Source organism: Phycodurus eques, chromosome 17 (genome assembly GCF_024500275.1).
Source record: "Phycodurus eques isolate BA_2022a chromosome 17, UOR_Pequ_1.1, whole genome shotgun sequence".
NCBI classification, from domain to species: Eukaryota; Metazoa; Chordata; class Actinopteri; order Syngnathiformes; family Syngnathidae; genus Phycodurus; species Phycodurus eques.
Window position 1 is genome coordinate 19,526,979 of NC_084541.1, and position 24,529 is coordinate 19,551,507.

A 24,529-nucleotide genomic window follows, 5' to 3' on the forward strand; every position below is an offset into this window, starting at 1 on the left:
AGTATTTTGATACAAACAAATGAAAATGTAATGTGGCACAGAATGACCAACCAACCAGAGGAACACGATGGGGAAGGACCAATTACTACTACTACTACAAGTACTGTACCTCTGGATGATACAGTAAAGGAGCTAAAAAGACGGTACCGATGAAATTGTGTATGGTGTTACCAAACTGTACTAAACTATACTAAGGTGAAAATTAACCTGAAGTTTGTTACAACATGATTTTATAAAGGTTTGAATATAATTCATGTGTTATAGTGCTGGTCCCAAATGATGTTCATCTGTATACCTGCAGTGTGCACATTTGACTAAAATGCCAAATAAATGCTGTACTTTTGTTAACAGGCGTTGGTAGAAGTCTGGAAAGAAGAATTCTTTGATTGGCACCGAAAATGTTGCTCTCAATTTTATGATGAAACTCCACTTCAAAGACATGTTACCAGAATGAATAGACGTTTGTGTGCATAACATTCCAAGGTCCACTGAACACGATATCAATCACTGATGGTTTAACATACTGTAATTGGTTTTCCCCCCTCAAAATATACAGTTTTGCCAAGGATTAAGAAAGAGGCTATAATTCTTGATCCTTGTGGTATTTTGTCACAGACAAGTTATTGGGACAGACACCTGGACCTGATTTACATCGGGGGAAATAAATGCATGTTCGGTCTCCTTTAAGAATGGCATCCGATTTAACAAGTCCTCATTCTGGTGCATGATATTTAACATAATTTAGGTCATACAATTATATACTGTCATATAATCAAAACATGCTATGACTAAGTAAGACCAACTGGGGAAGTCATTAAAGAGCAATAACACCAAATAGGAAGTGTTTACTTTTATGGTTATTAATGACAAGAAGTTTTAAGAGATGCAGTTATGGGCGTTGTTGTTGATTTGTTTCCTGCAATGTGATTATATTTGTGGAACAAAATGTGCCTTCGGCTGAACACAGCGAAGTGCTAAATGTGTTTACGCCTCAGAGCAGGAAGATGAGCACTGAAGATAATTGCAGTTTGTTGTAGTTTCACAGTCAGTTGCAAATCTCACACAGGTTGCACTCACAACAGGGAAAGGTGAATTCACGAGAAGCACAGAGAGAGAGACAGTTATTTACAACGGAGGATAAAAAATGACCGCTAATTACCTGCCATCAATCAAATCTTTGAGCAATTATTACATTGGCCAGTGAAGCTCAAAAGAACGGAGATAATGGATGTGCTGCCTGAAGGGAGTGGTGTGTGTCATTATCACACTGGCGAATGTCATCTCCAGCCTGCCGTGTATTGTCAAATTCACATATTTCAAGTATAACATTTTGTGCACAACAAGTTCTCGAGAAGGCAGATCTCTACTGGGCACTAAATCACAACCGTCACGTAAGGTTAGCTAATGCAGGTTGCTGACTAAAACAGTGTCTCACACCGAACAATACAATTGCATTGTTTTGCGTCATCGTAAGCTCGCGTTTGTCATGTATTTAAAAGGAGACAAGGTGGCTGACTATCAACCAGAAACAATCGACACAGACATTAAAACATCATACATAATGTTTACAAATTACTGCCGACGTTCTGGTTGCATCAATATTTTATTGCTATTTACATTTTCCTCATCACCCTCCCATTATTTTTACTTCCTTTTTTAACCCTGGAAATTTATAGCTAATTCCGCCCCGTTTATTCACTCTTTTCCCACCAGACTTCAGCTAACAAGGTACTGTCAGACATCAGAAGACATGTATATTTGCCATGCTTCTTCTTTATCTTAGATTTTGCTTTTCCACACACAAAGTAGTGTAACAATACCATGGCAGTAATAAAAAATTACTCTCAAACATTGAAAATGTACAGGCGTATGTGATGGCCTTTAGGACAATGCAAGCTATTCTAGATTTTGGGGAAAGTCCATCCTTTCTCTTCTGCTTACCAGCAACCTAAGAAACGAAACCCAGACCGCCCATTCCCCGCCCATTTTCGCCCAGCTCTTCCGCGGGCATCCTGAGACATTCACAGGCCAACCCAGAGATTTAGGGCTCTATTTTTGAAGACAGCGAAAATTCGGCGGATCTCGATTTGCGTGCAAGGCTCGCTGCCCATGTTTGCCAATTTGGCAGACCGGTTTGTGACAAGCTGGGCTTACGGGCGCAATGAGGGCGTGCCCTTGGACGTGCGCCCGGGTGCAGTGACAATTGGGTGGCAGAAAGTCAGTCTAAACATACACCTGCTCGGACCACATCCGGCGCAGTGGGTGGACCGCTGGTCTAATGCAATTTTGGTGAATTTGATCGGGGCACAGGAGCCCCACTGACACGTGTGGTGGATGTCAGACGTAATCCATTCATCAATATGCGAACAACGGGCATCGAAATGAGAAAGATATCAATGACAGAATGTCTTCGTGTTACTACCTTTAGTGTGAGGCTTTGTTTTCGTATTCCTCACATCACTTGATAAACTGATGCTTTGCCTTTTGGACCTCTTTTTGGACCATTGATGCAGTTTTGTACGCAGGGAATACAAGCAGATTAACTCAAATATAGCAAGCTGAGCCAGGTGCGGTTTGGAGATTTTAATTCATCGAAACTACGGAGAAACACCAGACAGACGAGCATTACGGCTATAGAAAGGGCAGCAAATCTGACATGGAGCAGGCAATAATCAAAAATCCAATAAATGCGGGTATTTGGTGTTAGGTAGCAGAGGTTGAGAGGATGGAGGATGGAGAGCAAGTGATAGTGAGGGATGACCAGACAACAACACAATATACCAGTGAGCTCAGGGAAGGTCGGTCTAGTGAGTTGGGAGTCATCAATAGTGATGTCGAAAAGCTCTTCATCTTACGATGGAGTATAGTTTTGCCGTGAAAATAAAAAGAAGTAATGTTAAAAGGAAAATAGATCTATGAAAGACACCACTGTGAGGTAATCACTGCAATCACTCTGAGTGCAATCTTCCGCAAAGCCTGTCGAGTCCTTCTGAAGTCTGATCTACTTCACCTTATGACATTTCTAAAACACACCGAAAAGTCAATATAATAATAACTTTACAACTGCACAATTTGCAGAACACGTTTCAATCTATTACAGTAGATTGGATTTGCAAAAGATACACAGTACATATTTATATATGTCTTTTTTGCAAGATTCATGCCATGACAATTTGCAGATGTAAAAAAAATAATAATACTTACTTTAGAAATACTTTTGTCGTTGAAAAGAAATGAAAACGGGTTCAGTGTATTCCTTCCAACAAACCAACCAACAGAAATCCAGTTGAAAACAATTTGATTGCCAGGGGTGCTAATAGTCTGGATGGTAAATTGTGAGTAATAAAAAAGACATAAAAAGAAAAATAAGCTCTGCAAAAATGCCATTTGGTTTTACAGTCAATTGTGTCCTGCCTTCCAATATGGCAGCATGGTCTTGAGCGTTAGTATACAACATCGCAGTTTGTCTTTTGAAATGTTTTGGGGTTTTTTCTTTTGAGGGAAGGAATGATTAATCCAGCTGCCCTCTGGTGTCAGCGTGTGTTCATCTGCTTCTGCTGTCCTGCACCCATCACTTGCGTGCACCGGGCAAACAACCCATATCTACTTGTAATCTGACGTGATTAGCATAATAGATGATGGATTCTGTTTACTTTTTAACGGTATACATAAAGCGATTGTCCCATACTAGCCTGTGACTGCTAATAAGTAACATGATTTAGGTGATTTAGGGTTTAAGGCAAACATTTGCCGCACTGTTTTTTTTTTTTTTTTTTAGTTTGGTTTGTAACATCCAATTATTCTGTTCCATTTATATTTTAAGGGCTGTGTTTAGGACAAAGCAGTGCAATGGTTTCAAGTTGGTTGGCAGCACAGTGCAAGGTCAGGCACGTCAATTAACATCCATCCTGCACTGTTTAGAGAGGCCATTTTGTTGTGTTGAGTAGAAGCTTTACAAATCCCCGCTGAGGATGACGGCCTTGTTTTGAAGCCACTTGGAAATGATCCGCGGTTTTTGATTTTCACCCGCAGCGCAGTCGGTTCTACATAACCGCTCACCAAGAAGCCTTTGAACGCACCACAAAAAGGAAAATGATCGATCACCCAAGTCTGCACAGCTGCTATACACTGCTAATGAGGAGGTCTGTTGCCAGGACACCGACTCCTTCAGCTGGAACAGGAAATATATTTCCTTGGTTCTTATGTAATTTGGAAAATATATTTACCAACATATTCAAGCCTTAGTAATTCAAAAAAGAAAACAGTGAAGTGTAATGGTGGTCAGCAATATTACGATCATAAATATATACCTGTGTTGAGATAAGGGCTCTTGGAATATTTTGGCGCCAACAACAAAAATAGCGCTTCGGGAACTGGTGTAATTCTCCATCAAACTGAGTAAGCCCTCGGCCGGCAGGCAAAACCCGTTCGGGGCGGCAGTCGTCTGTTCTGTGAGCATGTCGAGAACTTAGTGTATATCGAGTGACGTTTCCGACCCCTCTTGTGACTATCTTTCCAAAGAGTAACTTGTGACAAGTAACCTTTTATGTACAGTTCTATATATTAGACTAAGGTTAAACGTACAGCTTCAAAATCATTTTCAACTGGCTTACAATGAAGAAAATGGTGTCACTATCACTGCCATGGCAACAACCTACAGTGTCAGTGGCCCACCTGTAGTGTTGTGTTTACACTGACGTTTGCATAGCTTGTGCAAACATGGCTACACACTAAAATGATGAATCAATGTTTAATTGATTGACAGGTCTTATAATGAAGATGAATTGTGTACACTTTTCTTCAACTGTCGGGGGAGAACTGCGTGTGACATTATAGCTTATTGTTTTCTTTCAAGAATAAATGCCATACCAGCGACTGTCTCACTATTTCTGAAAGCGTTATACGGTTAAACCTTTACACTCTACTCCCCACAGGAGTACACCATCGATGTATTTTTCCGCCAGAGTTGGAGAGACGAGAGACTGAAATTTGACGGGCCCATGCAGGTGTTGCCCCTCAACAACCTCCTGGCCAGCAAGATCTGGACACCTGACACATTTTTCCACAATGGAAAGAAGTCCGTTGCCCACAACATGACAACTCCAAACAAACTTCTGCGACTCGTTGACAACGGCACGCTTCTCTACACTATGAGGTAAGACGTCGGCAGTGTGGGTTCAGTTCGCGCTCAGTGACGCCGTTAATGTGAGTGCGAATGGTTGTCTGTCTCGATATGTGCCCTGTGATTGGCTGGCAACGAGTCCGGGCTGTCGTCTGCCTTTCAGCCAAAGCTGAGGTAGATGCTTTGCAGCATTGATGGGCTCCAGCTCCCCGCAACCCTGAACAGGATTCAGCATATCCCCATAATTCATTAGTCACTAGGTTTACTGTAGTATATTTCTCATCTCTTGTCACTACGCCATGCTCAAAAGGTTCCTGTGTTATTATAGATTAAAAACCATCCAATTGCAGGCAGTATTCAAATTCATCTCCGGAGGGAAGGTCAACGTATGGATGAAAATCCAGAGCGGTCCATTCAATTTGTGTCTTTATAGTTGAGTCGTTCATTCATTCATCTTCCGTCCGTACCGATCATCATCACTGGGGTCTTGTCGTATAAAAAAAAAAAAAAAAGGATTGCATACAATCAAAAAGGCAAGGGGCACAAAGCGGAAGCTGATGCAGCAAGTGGATCGTTTCGTATTGCTCTACGTCAGCGACCGTTTGTCTGATTCTCTGTGTGGAAACCGTGGACAAGTGGTTAAAAATGCAGCTTCTCATTCCGATGTATTCGCAACTAAGGTGTGCGTTTGTCTTTATGTAACTTTGAAGCAGAGGTCAAATATCCTGTCATAAATATGGAACATAAACAAGGCGGTTGAACAGTGTTCATCGGTGTTGGTAAATTCCCTGCACAATTTTAAAAAATGACCCATAGTATACATTGAATACAAAATACATTTGGGCCAACAGAGCTGCTAAAAACTAATTCATAAAATGAAATTAAGTCCAAATCAGAAACGCTACATTTATTCATTATGATTATGATATATATTATTGTTCGACTTGTGATTTGATTAGGATACAGTTCAAGGTTCGACTGTGTTTTTAAATAGGGTCCTGTATTTTTGGGGGATTATTTAGTCTCTGTGTTTAAATTGTTCTACAAATGGATTCCTTTTACCGTGACACAGCGTTCCAGCCACAAGAATTGCCAGTTTGTGTAATCAGTAAATAGCACATTGACTCTCTTATATTGATCCCCATTAAACTTCAGGTTAACAAATAAAAGCGACCATAAAAACACACAGTGGATGTTGTGTCTTGGCTGGTGTTTTTGACTCGTGCGGTAATGTTCTGTCTCCTCTTCCCTTTGACCCCTCTTGACCTCACCCTCCCGGCCATCGCCCCCATGCATTTCCCTACAAGGTTGACCATTCATGCCGAATGTCCCATGCACCTGGAGGATTTCCCCATGGATGCGCACGCCTGTCCCCTGAAATTTGGAAGCTGTAAGTAACACCGACAGCAAACGTTAGCACTGCACTGTCATTATACAGTATGTAGCCTTTGAGAGCGTTTTCAAACTTTATTATTATTCTTTTTGAACAACTTAAAGTCAGAAGTGTATGGTACTCAAACGTTTCAAGACCATTTTAGCATTCTTACATTACCATCCATCAATCCTTAGGATTTCCATAAATAGAATATTAATGAATTAAGACTTCCCTTATTTTTGGACTTTCAAGAAATGAATTATCACTATCGACATGAAATAAAGCTTCTAATCCATTTTCTTTGATCTATGTTTGGTGCGTACTGCTTCCCAGATGCATACACCAACAATGAGGTGATTTACCTCTGGACTCAAGAAGACGAGCGCTCGGTTGCTGTGGCAGAGGACGGTTCCAGGCTCAACCAGTATGACCTACTGGGACACGTTATTGGCAAAGAAACCATAAGTTCCAGTACAGGTACAGTGCATAGACAATACAAGGAATATACTGACCAGCATGGTGCTACGGTGGGTAGGCACTGCTGCCTCTCGGGGGGGGGGGGAAGGTTTGTGTGGATTGTGTTCAAAATCCTTTAGTGGGAATGACATTTGAAATGAATCTTTGTATGTGAACAGTTAACACTTCATCGCGGAGCACATCAAAAAAAAGATCATCAACAGTCGAAATGATTGCGGCGCGTTATAGAGAAGCTAAGAATAGACCAGAACGTGGGATCGGGAAAATCTGCAAAGAAGCTGCATCTTTCTTTAAACCGCAGGGATTAAAGCTGTGGGGAAAAAAAGTCCAAACTTTACAGTGATACAACAGGAAAGTAATTCAGTAAATTCATTTGATTTATTTAGCACTTCTTACAAAGAGGACTCAAAAGACAAATTCGTTGTGTGTCTTGTAACATACTTGGCCAATAAAGATGATTCCAATATTAAACAGTTAATACAAGAAGAAAACAACGAAACAAGTGTTAGTGGAATGCCCGCCTAAACGTGTTTTCAACAGTTTTTGAAAATGTCGACAGAAAAGGCAGCTCTATCGCTCAAATGGAAGTGCATCCCACAATTTGGGCACAATGGACTGCATTGCTTTAGCACTTTTAGTTTTTCATATTGAGTGAGGGACATTAAGGACAATAAAGATGATTCTGATAAAATGACACTTGCTCCACTGAGTATGGAGGAGCCTGACCTTTGAGGGCTCTGTAAGTGACTGTTAAAGTTTTGAACTGAATCGAAAAATGAACATGGAACCACTGCAAGAACAACAGAATCGGAGCGATGTGGTCTAACCGATGCGACGTAGACAAAACGCCTAGCAGAGGCATACTGACGCTATCGGAGATGGTCCAAAGAGGTGATGTGAGAATTGCAATAGTCAAGACATGAGGAGTCAAAAACATGAACGATCATGTCTACATTTCTAGTTCAGAATGAAGCTTAGGAATCATTTTTAGGTGGAAAAAGCAGGCACAGTTTACAGTTTGGATGAGTTCGTTAAAATATGGAATGCAGCCGCAAAGTTTCTCAAGCTGGCTCCAGCAGTGAGACAGACAAGCGGTATTGGAATTGAATAGAAGGACGGAAGTACAGAGTAACCAGAAGACTTTAAGATGTGAAAAGTTTTCCTTTTGAAAAAGGTAAAGCTGTTTGCTCCCGGCGGCTCTCAGGAGAGAAAGTCAACGGGTCGCAGAGCACGTGGCAGGTTTCACTTGCGCTTTGAGACCAAACTAACAATGGAAAGCACTTTCTTGCAGTGCCCTCTGGCCCGTTTTCCTCAAATTAAAGTGCGCTATAAGTGTTCAGAAACTCTACTGAGAACACTTTGTTTGAGATCATCTTAATTGTTGTGCTGTTTGGTGGTTTGAAGGTAAACTACACAAAGTGTAAAGGTCTGTTGAAAGAAGAAAAGTGTTGCCACGAAATGCCAAATGGAAGGTGGATGTTAAATGATTCCTTTAATAAGCATTGCACAGGCCAAGGAATGTTTTGCTCTTGCAAGGCTTTAAAAGGAAAGTCAGCCAGAGTTCTTAGCTACTAAACATGCAGGGCAATAGGGAAGTGAGAATGCTATGACAACCACGGTATTAATAGACTTAATTGAATATGTATAAATGTCCCCGCATTAATTAAATCAGCGTTTGTCAAACCGTGTTGTCCGACTTTGTCATAATAACAGTTTTAATGATGAGCCGCTGTCTCCGTTTCTCTTTTTTTCTGCCCTCTCTCTCTCTCTCTCTCTCTCTCTCTCTCTCTCTCTCTCTCTCTCAGGGGAATATGTCGTGATGACAACATATTTCCATTTGAAAAGGAAAATTGGATATTTTGTGATCCAAACCTACCTTCCCTGCATCATGACAGTCATACTGTCACAGGTGTCCTTCTGGTTAAACAGAGAGTCAGTTCCTGCGCGCACCGTATTTGGTGAGTGCCATCTTGAGTTTTTATGCAACCCAGAATGCACTAAATAATAACTGAAGTCTGAGAGGCTGGTGGCCGGGTGAATATGGGGCTTTTAAAGGGTGAGGTAAGACCAAAAAACAAAGCTGATTTAACGCCATACGTAGCACTGATCTTATTTGAATCGAATCGAATCCTAACATGGTGTCATCACTTTGCCAGATCCAAAGATGAGGTGCAATTTGTTCCTTTCTCTTTCTATTATGCAACTATTACATATGGCCCTTAAACTGTTATAATGTATTGATTTCGCAAGAAGGCAAACTACGGTATGGAGTTGCAGAGTAAAAAAATATATATATATATTTATATATATATGAAATTAACCAAAACGAAACACAAACAGACTGACGGGACAATGAGGCACAACTGGAAGAGACAAAAGACTGACACCCAGGACCCTGTTTCCTCAAATAGGAGCTCTTCCCTGATGTTTTTTGTTGTTGCTGTTGTTGTTGTTTTATTTTGTTTCCTGTCCGCAGGTGTCACCACTGTCCTCACCATGACGACCCTAAGCATCAGTGCCCGCAACTCCCTCCCTAAGGTTGCCTACGCCACAGCCATGGACTGGTTCATGGCCGTGTGCTATGCCTTTGTCTTCTCTGCCTTGATTGAGTTTGCCACAGTCAACTACTTCACCAAGCGCAGCTGGGCGTGGGATGGGAAAAAAGAGGGCATGGAAGTCAGGGTGAGTGATTCCTGTTTTCAAAATTGCACATAGATATCACGATAATAAACATGTCCAGCACATTGACAGAATTTAGGTGTCTCTCCGGTTCTACTACCCCCATCTTGTAACTTTGATGTGTCTTTTGAAAACACTCTAAGAAGTGGTGAGAATGTTGTCACTTTACAACGGTGGCTGAACAAGGGTGAATTGGAAACTCTGAGTTACCCCCTTAAAGTAACCCAGACTACTCCGTAAAGGAGCTTTTATTTATTCATGAACAGCCAAATGGAGCAAGGACAGTGGGGCGGAACAGGGAGTGCAGAAACAGAGGTAAACTGAACTCGCAAAGACACGAGCTCCAATTTAGGGGTGGCAGCATATGTTCAAGCCCCATTTTAGGCAGTGCAAACCCATTCTGTCAACATGAGACAGCACCTTGCAGTTCAGTATGCTCATTAAAAAGAACAGTACATTGACTGAAAAAAGTGAGAGTTGCAGTTAAATGAATCCCTGGAGGCCCACATTACTTTCACTCGAAAAGTAAATCATAGACCAAAGATTTGTCAATAGTTTGCGCTCTTCCATGTGTTTATGAGCAAAGAAGACAGTGGAAGTAATTGGATCAGATATAGATGAGTGTAGACCATTTGCTGGGAATGTTTAGTTTGGGAATACTTTTGTGCTTCAGTCAATTTAGGATCATTATTATTAAGGAGTCTCTGTTCCTCTGAAAGGGGAAGCCATAATGTGGGTGCAAAAAAAAATAAATATTGAAACAACGTCCAGTCAAATGCACTGTAACCTCAACTCAGTGCAATTATTTAAATAATCTGGTTCAGCCAAATGACATACCGGCCTTTCGTTTGTTGAGATGCATGTAATTTAGTAGTGCCTAAAACAGGAAAGAATATAACATGAGGTGCCACTAGGTGGCGCTAATTACCTTTAACGTGACAATCTGTTTGCACACACACACACACACACACACGAGCAGACGTGGCGGCTGTAAATCTGAAACGGTATAGTTTAAAAAGGAAATTATACAATCCGCAGCATTCCGGAGATAAGAGCGCTTGGTATTTCAACATTGGCTCGAAAATTGAAAAATCAAAATGTAAAAATGTGACATTCGTGAACGCTTGTACCGCTGGAGGGTGGGGAAAAAAAGTTAGCATAGGGTTGGAGATGAACAACTGAGTAGATGCTAATAGATGCTTTGTAGTCTCTTCAGCTGAGGAAATTAAAGTATCCAAGCCATTATGTTAGGAAAGACGGTGCTGTATATCAAACCAACACTTTATGAGCTGTACATTGTGCAGAACAAGCACCATTTAATTTTTCGCAGGGATTTCAAAAGTCCCGTCAACCGTGTAGCACCCATAAAGATCGGCTTGTCCCCTGACCGCAACCCTGTAATTCGACAACTGACCTTTTGCTCCAACTCCGGCTTGAACTAACCCATTCAGACAACAATGAAGACAAATTGTCTTCATTTGCTGACTCACACCTGGAGAACCGATCCATCACAAACGCAAACTGGACTATCAACTACTGTTGAAGATCTGCTGACGTGCTTAGCTGATACATGCACACAAAACACACACACGCTCACAAAAGGAGCCAATGGCAGGCCATTTTTGTATTGGTCTTCAAGTCAAAATAAACCACCAGAATGTCCGAGTGAAGCTTTTTATTGAGAGGCTTTTCTTCACATCATTAAAATAATGATATAGTCAACCTTCACTTACAAACTACAAATAGTTTTGCTTTTATCTTAAAATGCTCTCAAGATAATTAGAAAGCCTGAAACCATCGTGGCAAAAAAATATTTAAAAGTTCCGAAAAATAAGAGAGGTTTCTGAAGTTTGATCTTTGAATGTGTCATTTTCTGTTCTAAATGGACTGTACATTTCCATTATTATAATGTCCCTCCATTGTTCCAGTGTTGATTTTGATGGTGTTATGATGAGAGAGCAGACCTCGTCTCTGTTGGTGCAGCAACACAAAACAAATATACACTCCCCCTCAAAGGTTTTAGTACAGTGATGCCAATTCCTTTATTGTTGCTGTACACGAAGCTCAGATATCCTCCAGTGGCCCGCGACCCGAATTAAGGTATAGAAAATGGATGGATGCACTGAAGTGAATAAGTAAATCCTAACCCTTTACTTGACGCTTCTCCGAGACTATGCTGAGTATGTAGTTGTCATGATAGATGTACAAGGCAGACATGACACACTTGCCCTTAATTCCCCACAAGAATAAACTACTGGAAAGCAAAAAGCTCAGACTACTGCTTTGTTCCCTCTTTAAAAAAATACAACAAAAAACAGGAGGGGGTGTGGGGCTGTAACGGGAAAAATGCCGCCTCAGTCATCAGAAGCAGCGTTTCAGCCAACGGAACCAAACAATGACTCCATTTCCCGCCGGCTCTTTCTTTTTTAGGTCTGATATGGTGAGCTGTAGCCGAGTCAGCGTGTTCTCATTTACTTTAGGGGTTGCACAGCTTCAGTGGGTTGTAATTCGCTAAACAATCTGTTGAACCAACGGGCTAATTAGCCGACCTCAAGCCAGCTGAGGGTGTAATATGGTCGGAATGGAAGCGTGTATTCTTTGGCAAACCCAAAAGCAGCTTGGGATTCATCAGCGTAGAGAGGAGCATTTGGTCACTGTCCACTGGAAGCTAGAACATGAACGCATGAACGCCTCGGGATGTCACGAGGGTGAAGTAGACGCTGATGCTTGCGACTGCTTCAGCGAGTTGACGTAGAAATTCCTTTGTTGCTACACATCCTTCTATGTACAGGTATTCTACAGGAATGCCTCCGAACTCAATTGACCTTCTCATTGTATAGTACCTACAGGAAGTGAAAGCACATGAAAATGTCAAGTCTGTGTCTGCTTTGCAGTTAACACTTTCTAAAATGTCCCTGGGCCTCTCTTTCTCTCTCATTTATGAGTTAATCCTAAATGTGCTCGATGGGGTTGAGGTCAGGACAAGTTCTTAAAGATCTAACTCATCTTACCGTATGTTTATGGGCCTTGCTTTATGCAGTCATACTGTATTGTTTTTTTTATAGGAAATCATCCATCCATCCATTTTCTGAGCCGCTTCTCCTCACGAGGGTCGCGGGCGTGCTGGAGCTTATCCCAGCTGTCATCGGGCAGGAGGCGGGGTACACCCTGAACAGGTTGCCAGCCAATCGCAGGGCACATAGAACCAAACAACCATTCGCACTCACAGTCACGCCTACGGGCAATTTGGAGTCTCCAATGAATGCATGTTTTTGGGATGTGGGAGGAAACCGGAGTGCCCGGAGGAAACCCACGCAGGCACGGGGAGAACATGCAAACTCCACACAGGCGGGGACGGGGATTGAACCCGGGTCCTCAGAACTGTGAGGCTGACGCTCTAACCAGTCGGCCACCGTGCCGCCTATAGGAAATCAATTAATTAAAATGTGACCTAAATCATTATTATCATTTAAGGAGTGATAGATATTTTTGTGAAATTTCATGATGAACATGAATGAATAAAGATACAACAAAGGAGACAGGCTTGTTTGGACTTTTGATCAAATGAAAAGTGTCTGTCTACAGCTACCAGATTTCCAAGAGCCTAAAATACGCCAAATCATGGACACAAGTCCCACTTATTGTACATTCAAATACGTCATAATATCACGAGGCTCAGTCTAAAATTTCCACAAAGGGCTCTGGCCCTGTCTCCTGCTGTGTGTACCCAAACAGATAGACAAAAAGTGACCCAATCAACCCTAAGATGCTTAATCAAAAAAACAATAATCTTGACATTTGTTCATCTATCTATGCCAGCGACATGTAGTGACAGGCAATGCTTTTCTGCGAGTTGGCAGAAGGTACAATAAACCTGTGTAAGCCATGGCTTCCTCGCTCCGAGCATGGCAACTCTGTGAGTGAGTTTTTTCCAATGTCAAAGAGATGCCTTTGTTCGATAAAGGTTGGGGAAGCACTGGATTAGAGTCTATGAAGTACAGCAGAGGACAGCTCAGAAGTGTAGAAGGAGAAAACGACTGTGTGGCTCGTCTACCAGTTCTTTCGGCAAAGAACATTCCTACTGCCTTAGACTTTTGGTTATCTACGATTAAGGTCATATTCGTATACCAAATTACAGTAGCATTAGCTTTAGCTGCTGAGTAAGCCATCTATGTGATACAAAAAAAGACATTGCAGTGGTTTTCAGTGTAGCTGGATCAATGTCCTGGGAAAGGAAATAGGTTATCTGGAGGGCGCTGGCGTGACTTTTGTCTTCTTGTCCAAATGGACTTGAGTGAGACCCCCGTTAGGCCTCCTCGCTTTATTGTATTCACTGTTCAGCAGTTTTGCAGAGGAAAGTGGAGGGAGAAAACAATGGAAGTATGAAGGCAAAACAACAACTTACAAGGTATCGTGATGTCTACTGCTGATAGTGTTGTCACATAGCCATTAGAAAGCAGTCTCTTCTTAACCTCCCCCCAGTTGATTTCAGTTGCCACAGTTTAGAATGGTAAAAGCCATAGTGTGGATGTCAATAGCCGGTCCCGTAAATGTAAATAACATGGCCTCATCCCAGTGGGACAGTAATTAACTAGACGATACAGTAAGCAGAGGATCACAATAGAGGTTAATGTTATCAAGCAATTCCCTGTTGACCAATAAACCGACAGAATTGTGTGAAGCACCACCTTCGACCTTACTTTGAGTAACCTGCACTTGGTACCTCGGCAGAAGGATGGGGGGGAAAGGGGATACCTTACAGATCAGTTACCGTTCTCATCTTTCAGCAATGGAAATGCAAAAATTGTGTACAGAACTGTACTGCTTGGTGGAGGCCTTCAGTTCAATACACGACAGCAAAACGGCGGCGATCTCAGTGGCTGCGTTCTCGCTTTTCGCATTTCATTTTGGAGAATATGCCGATATCAAGTGTAGAGACTTAACACAACATTCAGTGATGAGAACTGCGCATAAAGAGATCCACCGTGAAGCATTCGGCAACAGAAACAGGGGACATTAGTTATGCTAATTAAAAAGATGGAGGGAAGGCAGGAGGAAGGAAGGAAAGTCAAATGAAGCTGAAAAAGTAGAGCAAAAAAATAAAGCTGCGGCCTCAAATTAGACATGAAAAGAGGGAGCGCTGATAAACCAGAATTGCTTTTCAAATGTCAAGAGTGGGAAGGAGAGGTGTGAATTTAATGACTACCTACATTTATAGTGCTCTTCTTTCTCGTTCGGATGCCATCTGTAATACTTAGAACACTACATACCATGCTAACAAATTCAATACATTAAATGTCAACATGCACAGGCTCTTCGTCATGTTATAAATATTTGATATTTAATAGTGGGTTGTCAAGAAAGTTGTAAATCTTCTTATTACTCGGCATCATTCATATAACGTAGAGTCGAGTGGAAACGCTATTGTGGACCACAATCCGATTCAGCGTTGCTGGTTGACCTCCAACTGGTTCAGATATAAAATAAACCTTTGTCATTGGACAGTGTCCATTTCAGGGCCAACTTGCTCCATCGCATAACCTGTAATAACTGTTTAAAGGTGTTTTACCACATGGGACATTTATGATTTCTTATGTGGTGCAAAGAAGCACTCGGTCCTAACAATAACGATAAAGGGTTTAATGCGGAGGTGGATCGCATCGCACCTCACTTTCGAACATTCTTAACCGTCGAAACAAGTATCAAAATAAATAAACCACTCATAATAGTAAAACCTAAAACTAAGAAAAACAACCATAACTTGGAAGCACTACAGAAGATCATTTGGATGAGTTATGCTTTTTTAATATAGTTTTAATTATGTCAGAGTGGCAGTTATAGCACAGAGTTATTGTTTGGAGTTTGTCTGTGCTTTCTGTGATCACACACGTGAATGCGTTACGTGTGACTCTCGGGCAGATTACACACACGCGCACACACACACACACACAAAAGATGTTCTTCAATTGAATTTTTTACGGGTCTGAGGTGGGAGGACATCTTGACTCAGCTACAGCCTCACACACGCACACACACACACACACACACACACACACACACACACACTACAGAAAAGTCAAACTTGCGCTGTGATCTGTGATCAATCTTGCTGCCCTACTTGTTCTCCCATACTGACCGTGCGTGCGCGTAGCCCGCTTTTAGGCTGCCAGGATTATGAAATCATCCTATGCTAAGGTTTGGGAAATACGTGCATCCCTGTGCAAATTCAGCATGACAGTCTGAAGCTTTCTTTCAGCAGACACAGTCTCATGGTTTCTCTGAAATACGAAGAAGGCGGCTTCTTCTCAGTTTTGTATCAAATACCCTGTGCCATGTTTGTTTTATCGTAAGTTTTATGCCTGAAGAGGCCTAGCTGCTTTCATTGATTTGTCAGACATGACTACAGGCATTGTTATTTTGCCCTTTTTGTTTTTCCAATCATGCTCTATAGCTGCAGCTGACAGCACTATCACACATCAGCCAGTTGAAGTGATGCAAACGTGATTTTTTTTTTTAAATTTCAGCACTTTTTCAAACATTTCACAGCTGAATATTCTAGTCCTCACCTCTTTTTTCTGCAATCAAATCTTGTAGGATGCAGATTTGACAATCGTGTAAAATGTACAAACTAGACACTGATGAACAGAGCATGTAAGTTGGGTAATTATTAATATAATTGGTAAACTTTTTTTCTTTTCTACTTTTCTTTTCAGGAACCGTTTCAGGCTAACATGGCCAGGATTAACGATATGGTTAGGCTTTTGTTTTGCTCTTGTGTGTGTCGTGTCTCGTGGTGTTGCTTCTATTTCCTCTTTATGAGTTCAAATGGAAGTATTGTGGAGTCTGCTGCATTTTCTCCTGACAACCTCTGCTGCCTTCTCTTCTTTTCAGAGAAGAGAATCGGCAACTCTCTCCAAAAAGGCAAACAACACGTTCAACATTGTTGGAACAACCTACGCCATCAACGTAGCCAAAGACCAAGGTTTAACAACCATTTCTAAGAGTGCTAGTACCGGGGCGTCGGCCAAGCACTCCTACCTTCATAAAATGGATGACCCCTACACAGAAGCTAAGAAGTCTTACAACCGAGTCAGCAAAGTGGACAAGATATCACGCATCATTTTCCCTGTCCTTTTTTTCATTTTCAACTTGGGCTACTGGGCCACATATGTCAACAGAAAGCCTGCCATCATAAAGGCAAACAACCTCAACTGAATTCGATCAAAAGTCAGTCTTGATCTGGTTTTACAATGAAAGATAAACAGGTTTTCTGGAGGCCATTAGCATCTTGTTGTGTACGTGTGTGTTCGTGCGTGCGTGCGTGCATACTCTTCGGCGGTACCTTGACTAACGTGTGCCCCAACCTACATTCATGGCTTAAGGTCATGGCTAAAAACACTGGCACCCCAGGGGTACCAAAATGTTTTTAGCCATGACTGTGCAAAAAGACACAAATGCATTTTTTTCCCCTGAGTGTCTGACATGAAATCAGACTAAAATTTGTCTGTTTTAGGTCAATTAGGATTACCAAAATTTGTTCTATTTGCTAAATGCCAGAATAATGAGAGAATGATTTTTTTTTTTTAGATATAACAGACAATAAAGTCATGGCAAGAAAACAAAAAGACATTTCTTTCCTGAGTGTCTGACATGAAATCAGACTACAATTGCATTGCTTTGGATCGATTAAGATGACCAAAATTTAATGAAGTGAGAAAAAAAATTTAAGCAATTGTGGCACGTAATGCCCTCACATGTGGGTAAGGAGAGCCACATGTACTTTCAGCTTTTTATTGAACAGTCAAACACACAAATACAAAATGAGAACACTCTCAATGAGCTGCTGTAGGCCACAACTCGCGTCCAGACGCTCACACGCAGACTGACTCCAGCTCCTGTCGCCACTCACTGGGCCACACCCCATAAAGGCACACATTCGATACACGAATACTATATAATAATTACAGTTTATTTATTTACATTGTCTTTTATTATGTTTTATTATGTTCTGTACAATACAATGGTATTTTTCTTTATAGAAAACACAGGACCAAAAAAAAATTGTTTTGGGGGCCTGGAACAGATTAATGTGGTTACGGTACCACTGTGTGTGTGTCATTAGGTGCAATAGGTAATCTCATGAGAGCCAATAGAAGAACTGCCTTTACAAAGATAATATTGCGCCCGAGCTTGTGGTTATTCATGTTGTTGAATGTTACCGTAGTTTCTAGTGGTCTCAAGCTGCACTGCATCAAACTTAGATTGTTTCTAAGAATTTACCCCACTCGAGTAGCTTAACAAGGTAATTAAGATATTAGAAACGTGTCAGTAAGAAGCAGTGCAATTTTGCACCACAACAAAGTCTGAGAGCTTCAATTCAAATTGACCCAATTACCTCCAACAAGCATGAAGGTTTCAAGTCATTTTTTGATTGCCATTTGTCGATTGCTTGATTTTCTTACCAAACCCCTTTGATGCGCCCGAAACCAGAAGTTCTGTCATAAATTGAGACAACCAGAGCTACACAAATCAATTTTACTCATCATGAACTAATAGATGTACATATGATTTGTAATATTTTCATTGTCATTATTTCACTTTTGTCCTTTTCAAGGTGGCACAGCAGTGACCCTAGCGCCACTGAATACTATGATGATGCGATGAAAAAAAAAGTCTCTGCCCATCATTTACCACCTTGTACAGTGTCGCATGTCATCATTCTCCATGAACCAGGAATTGACCGGCTACCTATGCAGAATTAGCATGCTAACTAATATATGGACACAAATGTAGTTATCTTTGTAAAGGCAGAGTTTTTTGAGATTGTGAAATGACGTTTCTGTGAGTGTATATTGTGTGTGTGTGTGTGTGTGTGTTTGTGTTGTGATATTTTGCTCATCCATAAAGATGGAGGGCAAATGCTCTCATTACCTTCTAGGGAGTACATTATCACAACACCCCCTTTCACACAGCTCGCCAATTTGTTATCACTGTTACACCTTGTGTTTCCAACAGAAAGGCATGACAGAACAAAGGCGGTAGTACCAGCACCATATTTACTGTATGTGTGTGTTCCATGTAATCAAGCAAAGCTGCATAATGGCAGACCACTTTCTACAGCGATGTTATGCAATCTCTGCATCAAAGAGGTTGGTGTCGCATTGCTTTTTGTTCTCCTTTCATTTTCCAGTAGCTCTGGCCCTGTCTCCTGCTGTGTGTACCCAAGTGTTCCAATGCCGTATCTTGACTGCTTGTCATTTTGTAAAATAGTGAAACTGTGTTTTCTTTTTCTTTGTTTTGCAAGCATGTGGTTCAGGTTGTCATTGTAGCTTACCAGTAAAGACAAGGATTAATAACATGCATGCACACACACAAATTATGCAGGGATGAATTAGAAGACACCCAAGAATCTGTACTATGGTCGCTTAACTGTGGTCCTGTCGCTGGGGCTGCCGGTATAGTTCCATAGGAACATCCTTAATAATCTTCAGTGTCTGGCCTTCAGCTCAAGCTGAATCTCATCAGAGCCAACGCAGTATCATCTGGAATTGCTTTTGCATCCCATGGGGCAGCCTGTGCATTTTCAAGTCCAGTGGCTCTAGCTGGCTGACTACGTTTGATTAAAAAGGAGCCAAGTGCCTTGGTTAACATACAGACAGCATAATGGGAACAGAAAGGTATTATTACACATCTACAGCGCACACATGCACAAAGTAGCTCCTGTGTGTACATCACAAGAGCTGGTGCTTTGTGGTATATTATTCATTCAGATCAGGATTATACAGTAAATTTTTATTATAGTAATGAAGACAGACCCAGTGGGGAAAACATAGATTGGTTGAACATACTTACACATTATTTTCTCATGGAAGAAAGTTTATGGACTCTTACTTTCATAGCGCATCGGCGGCGGGGCGCAAATACCGGCGGATCCTGATTTTTGTGCAAGCGCAAGGCTCGCTGCACATGTTTGCCAATTTGGCAGACCGGTCTGCGGCAAGCTGGGCGTGCCGGCAAAGTGACGGTGTGTCCTTGGAGATGTGCGCGGCGGCGTGACAATTTGGTGACAGAAAAAAAAATTGGGCCTGCTCAGACCATGTCTACCTGCAGGCGCAGGCTAGACCGCTGGTCTAATGCGATTTTGGTGAATTTGATCTAGACACAGGTAGACAGATTCAAGTCATCAACGGTTATCACCAGCTCATTCTGCATTTAATGAGGGTACCCGCTCACATTGTCTGTCGTCAAGTGCAGTGACAATGCTCCACTCACGCACGGATTGCTGCGACGACGCATCATCCTCTTCCACACAGAGATGTCTCCGTTGAGGCTGTCAGATGAGCCTCATTTAAAGGGAATGAGAGGAGCCGCTTGGATTCGCGGCGAATGAAGTCGGCTGTAGACACACCCACTGTGGCGCAGCCCGCCTACTCTCGGATCTGCCGGGCTGCGCTGGTCTTCGAAATCACCAACATCGTTCTAAACCGCCCCTAGCGCACTGTTGCGCTGTCCGCCGCACCAGAATTTCACCGGTCATGAAAACAGAGCGCTATATGTTGGTGCGCCCTGTTGCACTTTACTAATTCTTTAAGGCATCTTTTTAAATAGTCTTAAGGAGTAAACTAAATAATAATTGGTAGTTTATGTTACAGCCTCTCTTAAAGGGGTTTTATTGTCACAAACCATGTCCTATGTACCAGTCAAAAGTTAATGCATGACAATCTGTTCATGCATGTCCTCAAATGCAGCCTCACAAAATGGGATATGCAGTATTATGCTCAAGTAGCTCTTAGTGTCCGTGTTCTTGCGGTTCAGCCAATTCACTCATCGGTGACCCACTCATATCCCCAGAGACACCTTCATAAATTATTAGTGCATATTTATGTGATGTTCATTTATACCGACAAGGTTATGAAAGTGCTTTTTCCCCTCATTTGCAAGCATGCAGATTTTATGAGCCTACTTTACCTGCAGCTCAGTAACAAATATAATCATTCATGAAGTTCCTTCCTTGGTAATGTCATTGAGAGCATATTTTAATAGTGATTACAGGGTCAGCATAAATATAACAACATGGAGGATGCTGCCAAACAATCGCGATCAATAGCTCACTAACGGTATTACGAATCATTTTTGGGCACATCATGTTGTGACAGGTGGCATAGGTCTCAGCAACTCCACTCCTGCAGGGATTTTAAATTATTTGAATCTGTGGTTAATTATGCATTGTGCTGGAGGACTGAAATGAACCATTGCATCTCTCAGAGCAAGTGTCAAAAGTCACTGTCCTCCAAGTGGATCACAGAAGCCTTTGATTTTATTATATTAAGTAGCTTGCCAAATGACATGAGTGAGTAGTGAATTTACATATTCAAAAGATACACCGTCAAATACAACAGCATGAAAATCATTGCAAACCTCTTTCATATCATGTGATAGGTAAAGCTACCAATTTTGTTTTAACCTATTTAATTTGGGAGGACAGTTAAATCAATTTTCTTAAATCAATGAATGCAAATAAATATATTTTTAAATACACATAAATATGAATCAACTTCTATTTAATTAACCGACTTTCTTCAGCCTGCTCATCGAATGTTTGTGTTTTATCCCACTGGCTTGTAATTTAGGTGATTTAAGATGATCAATGTTTGAGAAACGCCTGAGAAATTCTTCATGCTTCAAACAATATCAAAATTTACCTTAAACTATATATATATATATATATATATATATATATATATATACTTGAAGCTTGTTTAATGCTGCAACCAAAGATGCATTTACATGCCCACTAAAGATGCTTATAAAAAGTAACTTACCACTTAACCACTTGCAGTAGGCCTACAGTTACAAATGATTAAAGCTTAAAATGCCAGTATGCATTTGCGATATTTTACACAGTATTATTTTCGCTGACATGACGTGGTAAATCAGGAGACTTGTTTAGTTTGCAACATTTGTGATGAAATTGGAGAGCCGGCATAACCTCTGGTACAATTGCAGACTAATGAGCTCCAAAGCAAAAGTTGTGTCAAACAATTGGCCTCAACATAGCTAACAGTTCTGCGTCATATGTAGCTTATCAGAGGGGTCAGTGTTAGAAGTACCTCGCAAATGGCGTGTGAATGAATGCGTACGGTCGTTGAGCTCAAAAACTTCATAGCATATCGCAGCACTCTCCAGATACTATGCAAATATTCTCCTGGGGATGACAGCAGAAAGAGGATGGTGTCAGAACAACCTGATTAGACACTAAGTTTATATTGGTAATGACAATACAGTCCATTTTGAAACAAATGGAAGAATAACCTCTTTTGACATGCATTGGTATGTCAAAATTCAATATCAGCATCTTTGGCAGACTTTTTGATACATATCTTGAATTAGATCTCACCAGACTGTGCTGCAGTTTACCTAGGTGTACATTGATATCTATATCTGTATGCAAACCCACAATTATTGCCCAATTTCTCGTCGGTCCAACTTATTACTTTTGTTTTTTTTCTCATTCCAGCATTCCGGATTAGCTATTTTTCACCACAAGTATCTGTGTTGTTCATCTACTGTAGAGGTGGCAACAACAGCCACTCAACTTTTGCCTTCTACATAATATGCAGTATACATTTGTGTTTCTGTCAAGGACACTTATGTGACCATGAACATGTTTTTGCCCGAAGATTATAGCAGTGATTAACATTCAAATGCCCAAACAGATATGTAACCATAGCTTGTTTTAATTTGAGACTCAATGTTTTTGATTAACTGGATTCAACTGAACTGAACTTTTGGGTTTTATGTGTTTTGTCAGTTATTTTCCCACAGGGCCAGAGTTAACTACAACGGAACCATGTCATCACACCAAGGCATAACATATAAAAAGTATATAAAAATATAAATATATTTATGCTAATCAGTACCGCTTGTGGTTTATACAACATAACCTCTAAAATGTTGATGCAATTCTCTTGATGGGTAGCGCGCCATATACAAATAGTATATTAAATAACATTAACTGATAGCTGAGACAAATGTTACCAAGTTGTGAATTTGTAGATATTGTGGAATCAATTCCAATAGTCTGTGAATATGGATATGTCGCGTCATTTATTTTTCAATTTGATACGTAGCGATGTCTAACAGTCAGCTCTGTAACACTGCGTGTTATAGTGTTTTAACGGCGTGCCGTAGATACTGTTCGCGAATCTACTTACGAGATCAGTACCTTGTGTGCAGTTTTTTTTTTCCTCTCGAAACTTAACTGTGAATTAGCAGCCGTTTGCAAGCAGAGTCGTACATGCTGTGTTCGCTCTCCTGCAATTCCAGTGCATGTCTCTACGCATTGAGCGATAAAAGACAAGACTCTACAAAGACAGGCCCAGGAACATACTGTAGTGGACTCTGTAGTGTTGTTGGGAAGTGGCTCTGTCTGTGTTCACTGACTGGACTCTGTATGTTGACTTCTCTCGTTCATGTGCTTACTGTAATGAGATGTAGCAAATGGAAATTGAAATAAAAGGATGTCGTATTTTGTCTCGGAGGGGGTTTTTTTCTTCTTCTTTTTAGTCCCAATGAAGACATTTCAGGCATCTGAAAGGTCTATTTTCTCTCCAAGGTGTTTGCCATTGTCTGGCGTGCATCGTCCGAACGAGCTTTACGTGACTTTGACACAGATTTATTTTTATTCTTTTTATTTTTTTAACCCCATAACTTCTTGACTAAGCGGCGATAAACCACCAATAAGTGTTGTCGGGTTTTGTTCCCCCTAAAAAAAGGGGGGAAAAAGCGAGTTTTTAAAAGCGAGTCCTCACACACAACCATGAAAAAGAAAAAAAGAAAAATCGCAGTTTGCGTGTATTGTTCTAATAATACAGTATGTGTTGAACTCAACCGACAAGCGGTCTTGTGCCCCCAACAAGAAGTCTGGCAAAGTGCCCTGCAGTTTTCTGAGCATATGGGGAGCGGGTGGGAGAGTCAGGATAATCAGTCAGGATAATCATTAGAGACATCCGAAATTGGGCCTTTGCTGACTTTGATGAGAAGTGTGGAGTCAGGCTCAAAAATCTCCCATTTATCGGTATGTGTGTGCAGGCGTTACCTGCGCTTGCTACTTTGTGGATATCGCCAAGCCGCATCACGCGGTGACGGAGGAGTTCGCCACCACAACTTGATAACAAAAAAACGTGTTAGGTTAGTATACCATACATGCATGCATAATAAGGAATTGAATTCAGTTGCACATTCAGATGAGGGAAGATGTTGCTGAGAGCCATGTGTGTGCAAGGAGCGGTATCCACCTGTTGCCGTTCATGCAACAGAATAAGTAATGGCATTCTGCGAGAATATCAGAATCAGAATCATCTTTATTTGCCAAATATGTCCAAAAAACACACAAGGAATTTGTCTCCGGTAGTTGGAGCCGCTCTAGTACGACAACAGACAGTCAATTTACAGAACACTTTGGAGACAGAAAGACATCAGCTTTGTGTTTAGAAATAGGCCGTGATTTCACACCGATTAACTCAATTTATGAATTCATTGAGATGAGATCATCATTATCTCAGTATTCATACTTACTGTGACATTTTTGTTTGGGGATCTGACGGGAGATTTTTCCTCATGTAAAGTGGGGAACATTGGCTCAAATAAACACTCATCAAGAAGATGGAGGCTACCCAGGATGAATTTGGGGCGAAAGGCAGACTGGTTGCCAGTAAAATGACATGCATATGTATACTCTACAGGCAGACCATTCACACTCACACTCACATCATCACTGACTGGGAACTGAACCCACGTCGCGCAAGAGAACTACTAAACCGTCACTGACGACCTTCCAATCAACAGTAACAGCAAATTAACGCCACAGTTAAATA

At 41.2% G+C, this 24,529-nt stretch overlaps 1 protein-coding gene across 4 annotated transcripts in view; it reads left to right on the forward strand.

Annotated features, from left to right (window-relative positions):
* LOC133416035 (gamma-aminobutyric acid receptor subunit alpha-3-like) overlaps positions 1 to 23,166 on the forward strand; it is a 63,454-nt gene extending 40,288 nt beyond the window's left edge. For 2 of the 4 annotated variants that reach the window (XM_061702660.1, XM_061702657.1), the window contains exons 5-11: positions 4,935 to 5,155; positions 6,430 to 6,512; positions 6,831 to 6,974; positions 8,780 to 8,932; positions 9,451 to 9,656; positions 16,367 to 16,405; positions 16,545 to 23,166. In XM_061702660.1, coding sequence (XP_061558644.1) covers positions 4,935 to 5,155; positions 6,430 to 6,512; positions 6,831 to 6,974; positions 8,780 to 8,932; positions 9,451 to 9,656; positions 16,367 to 16,405; positions 16,545 to 16,868 — 1,170 coding nt within the window. In that variant the 3' untranslated portion in view covers positions 16,869 to 23,166. The remainder of the gene's footprint in view (positions 1 to 4,934; positions 5,156 to 6,429; positions 6,513 to 6,830; positions 6,975 to 8,779; positions 8,933 to 9,450; positions 9,657 to 16,366; positions 16,406 to 16,544) is intronic. The other 2 variants (XM_061702658.1, XM_061702659.1) reach the window with 2 other exon arrangements.
* The last annotated feature ends 1,363 nt before the right edge of the window (positions 23,167 to 24,529 follow it).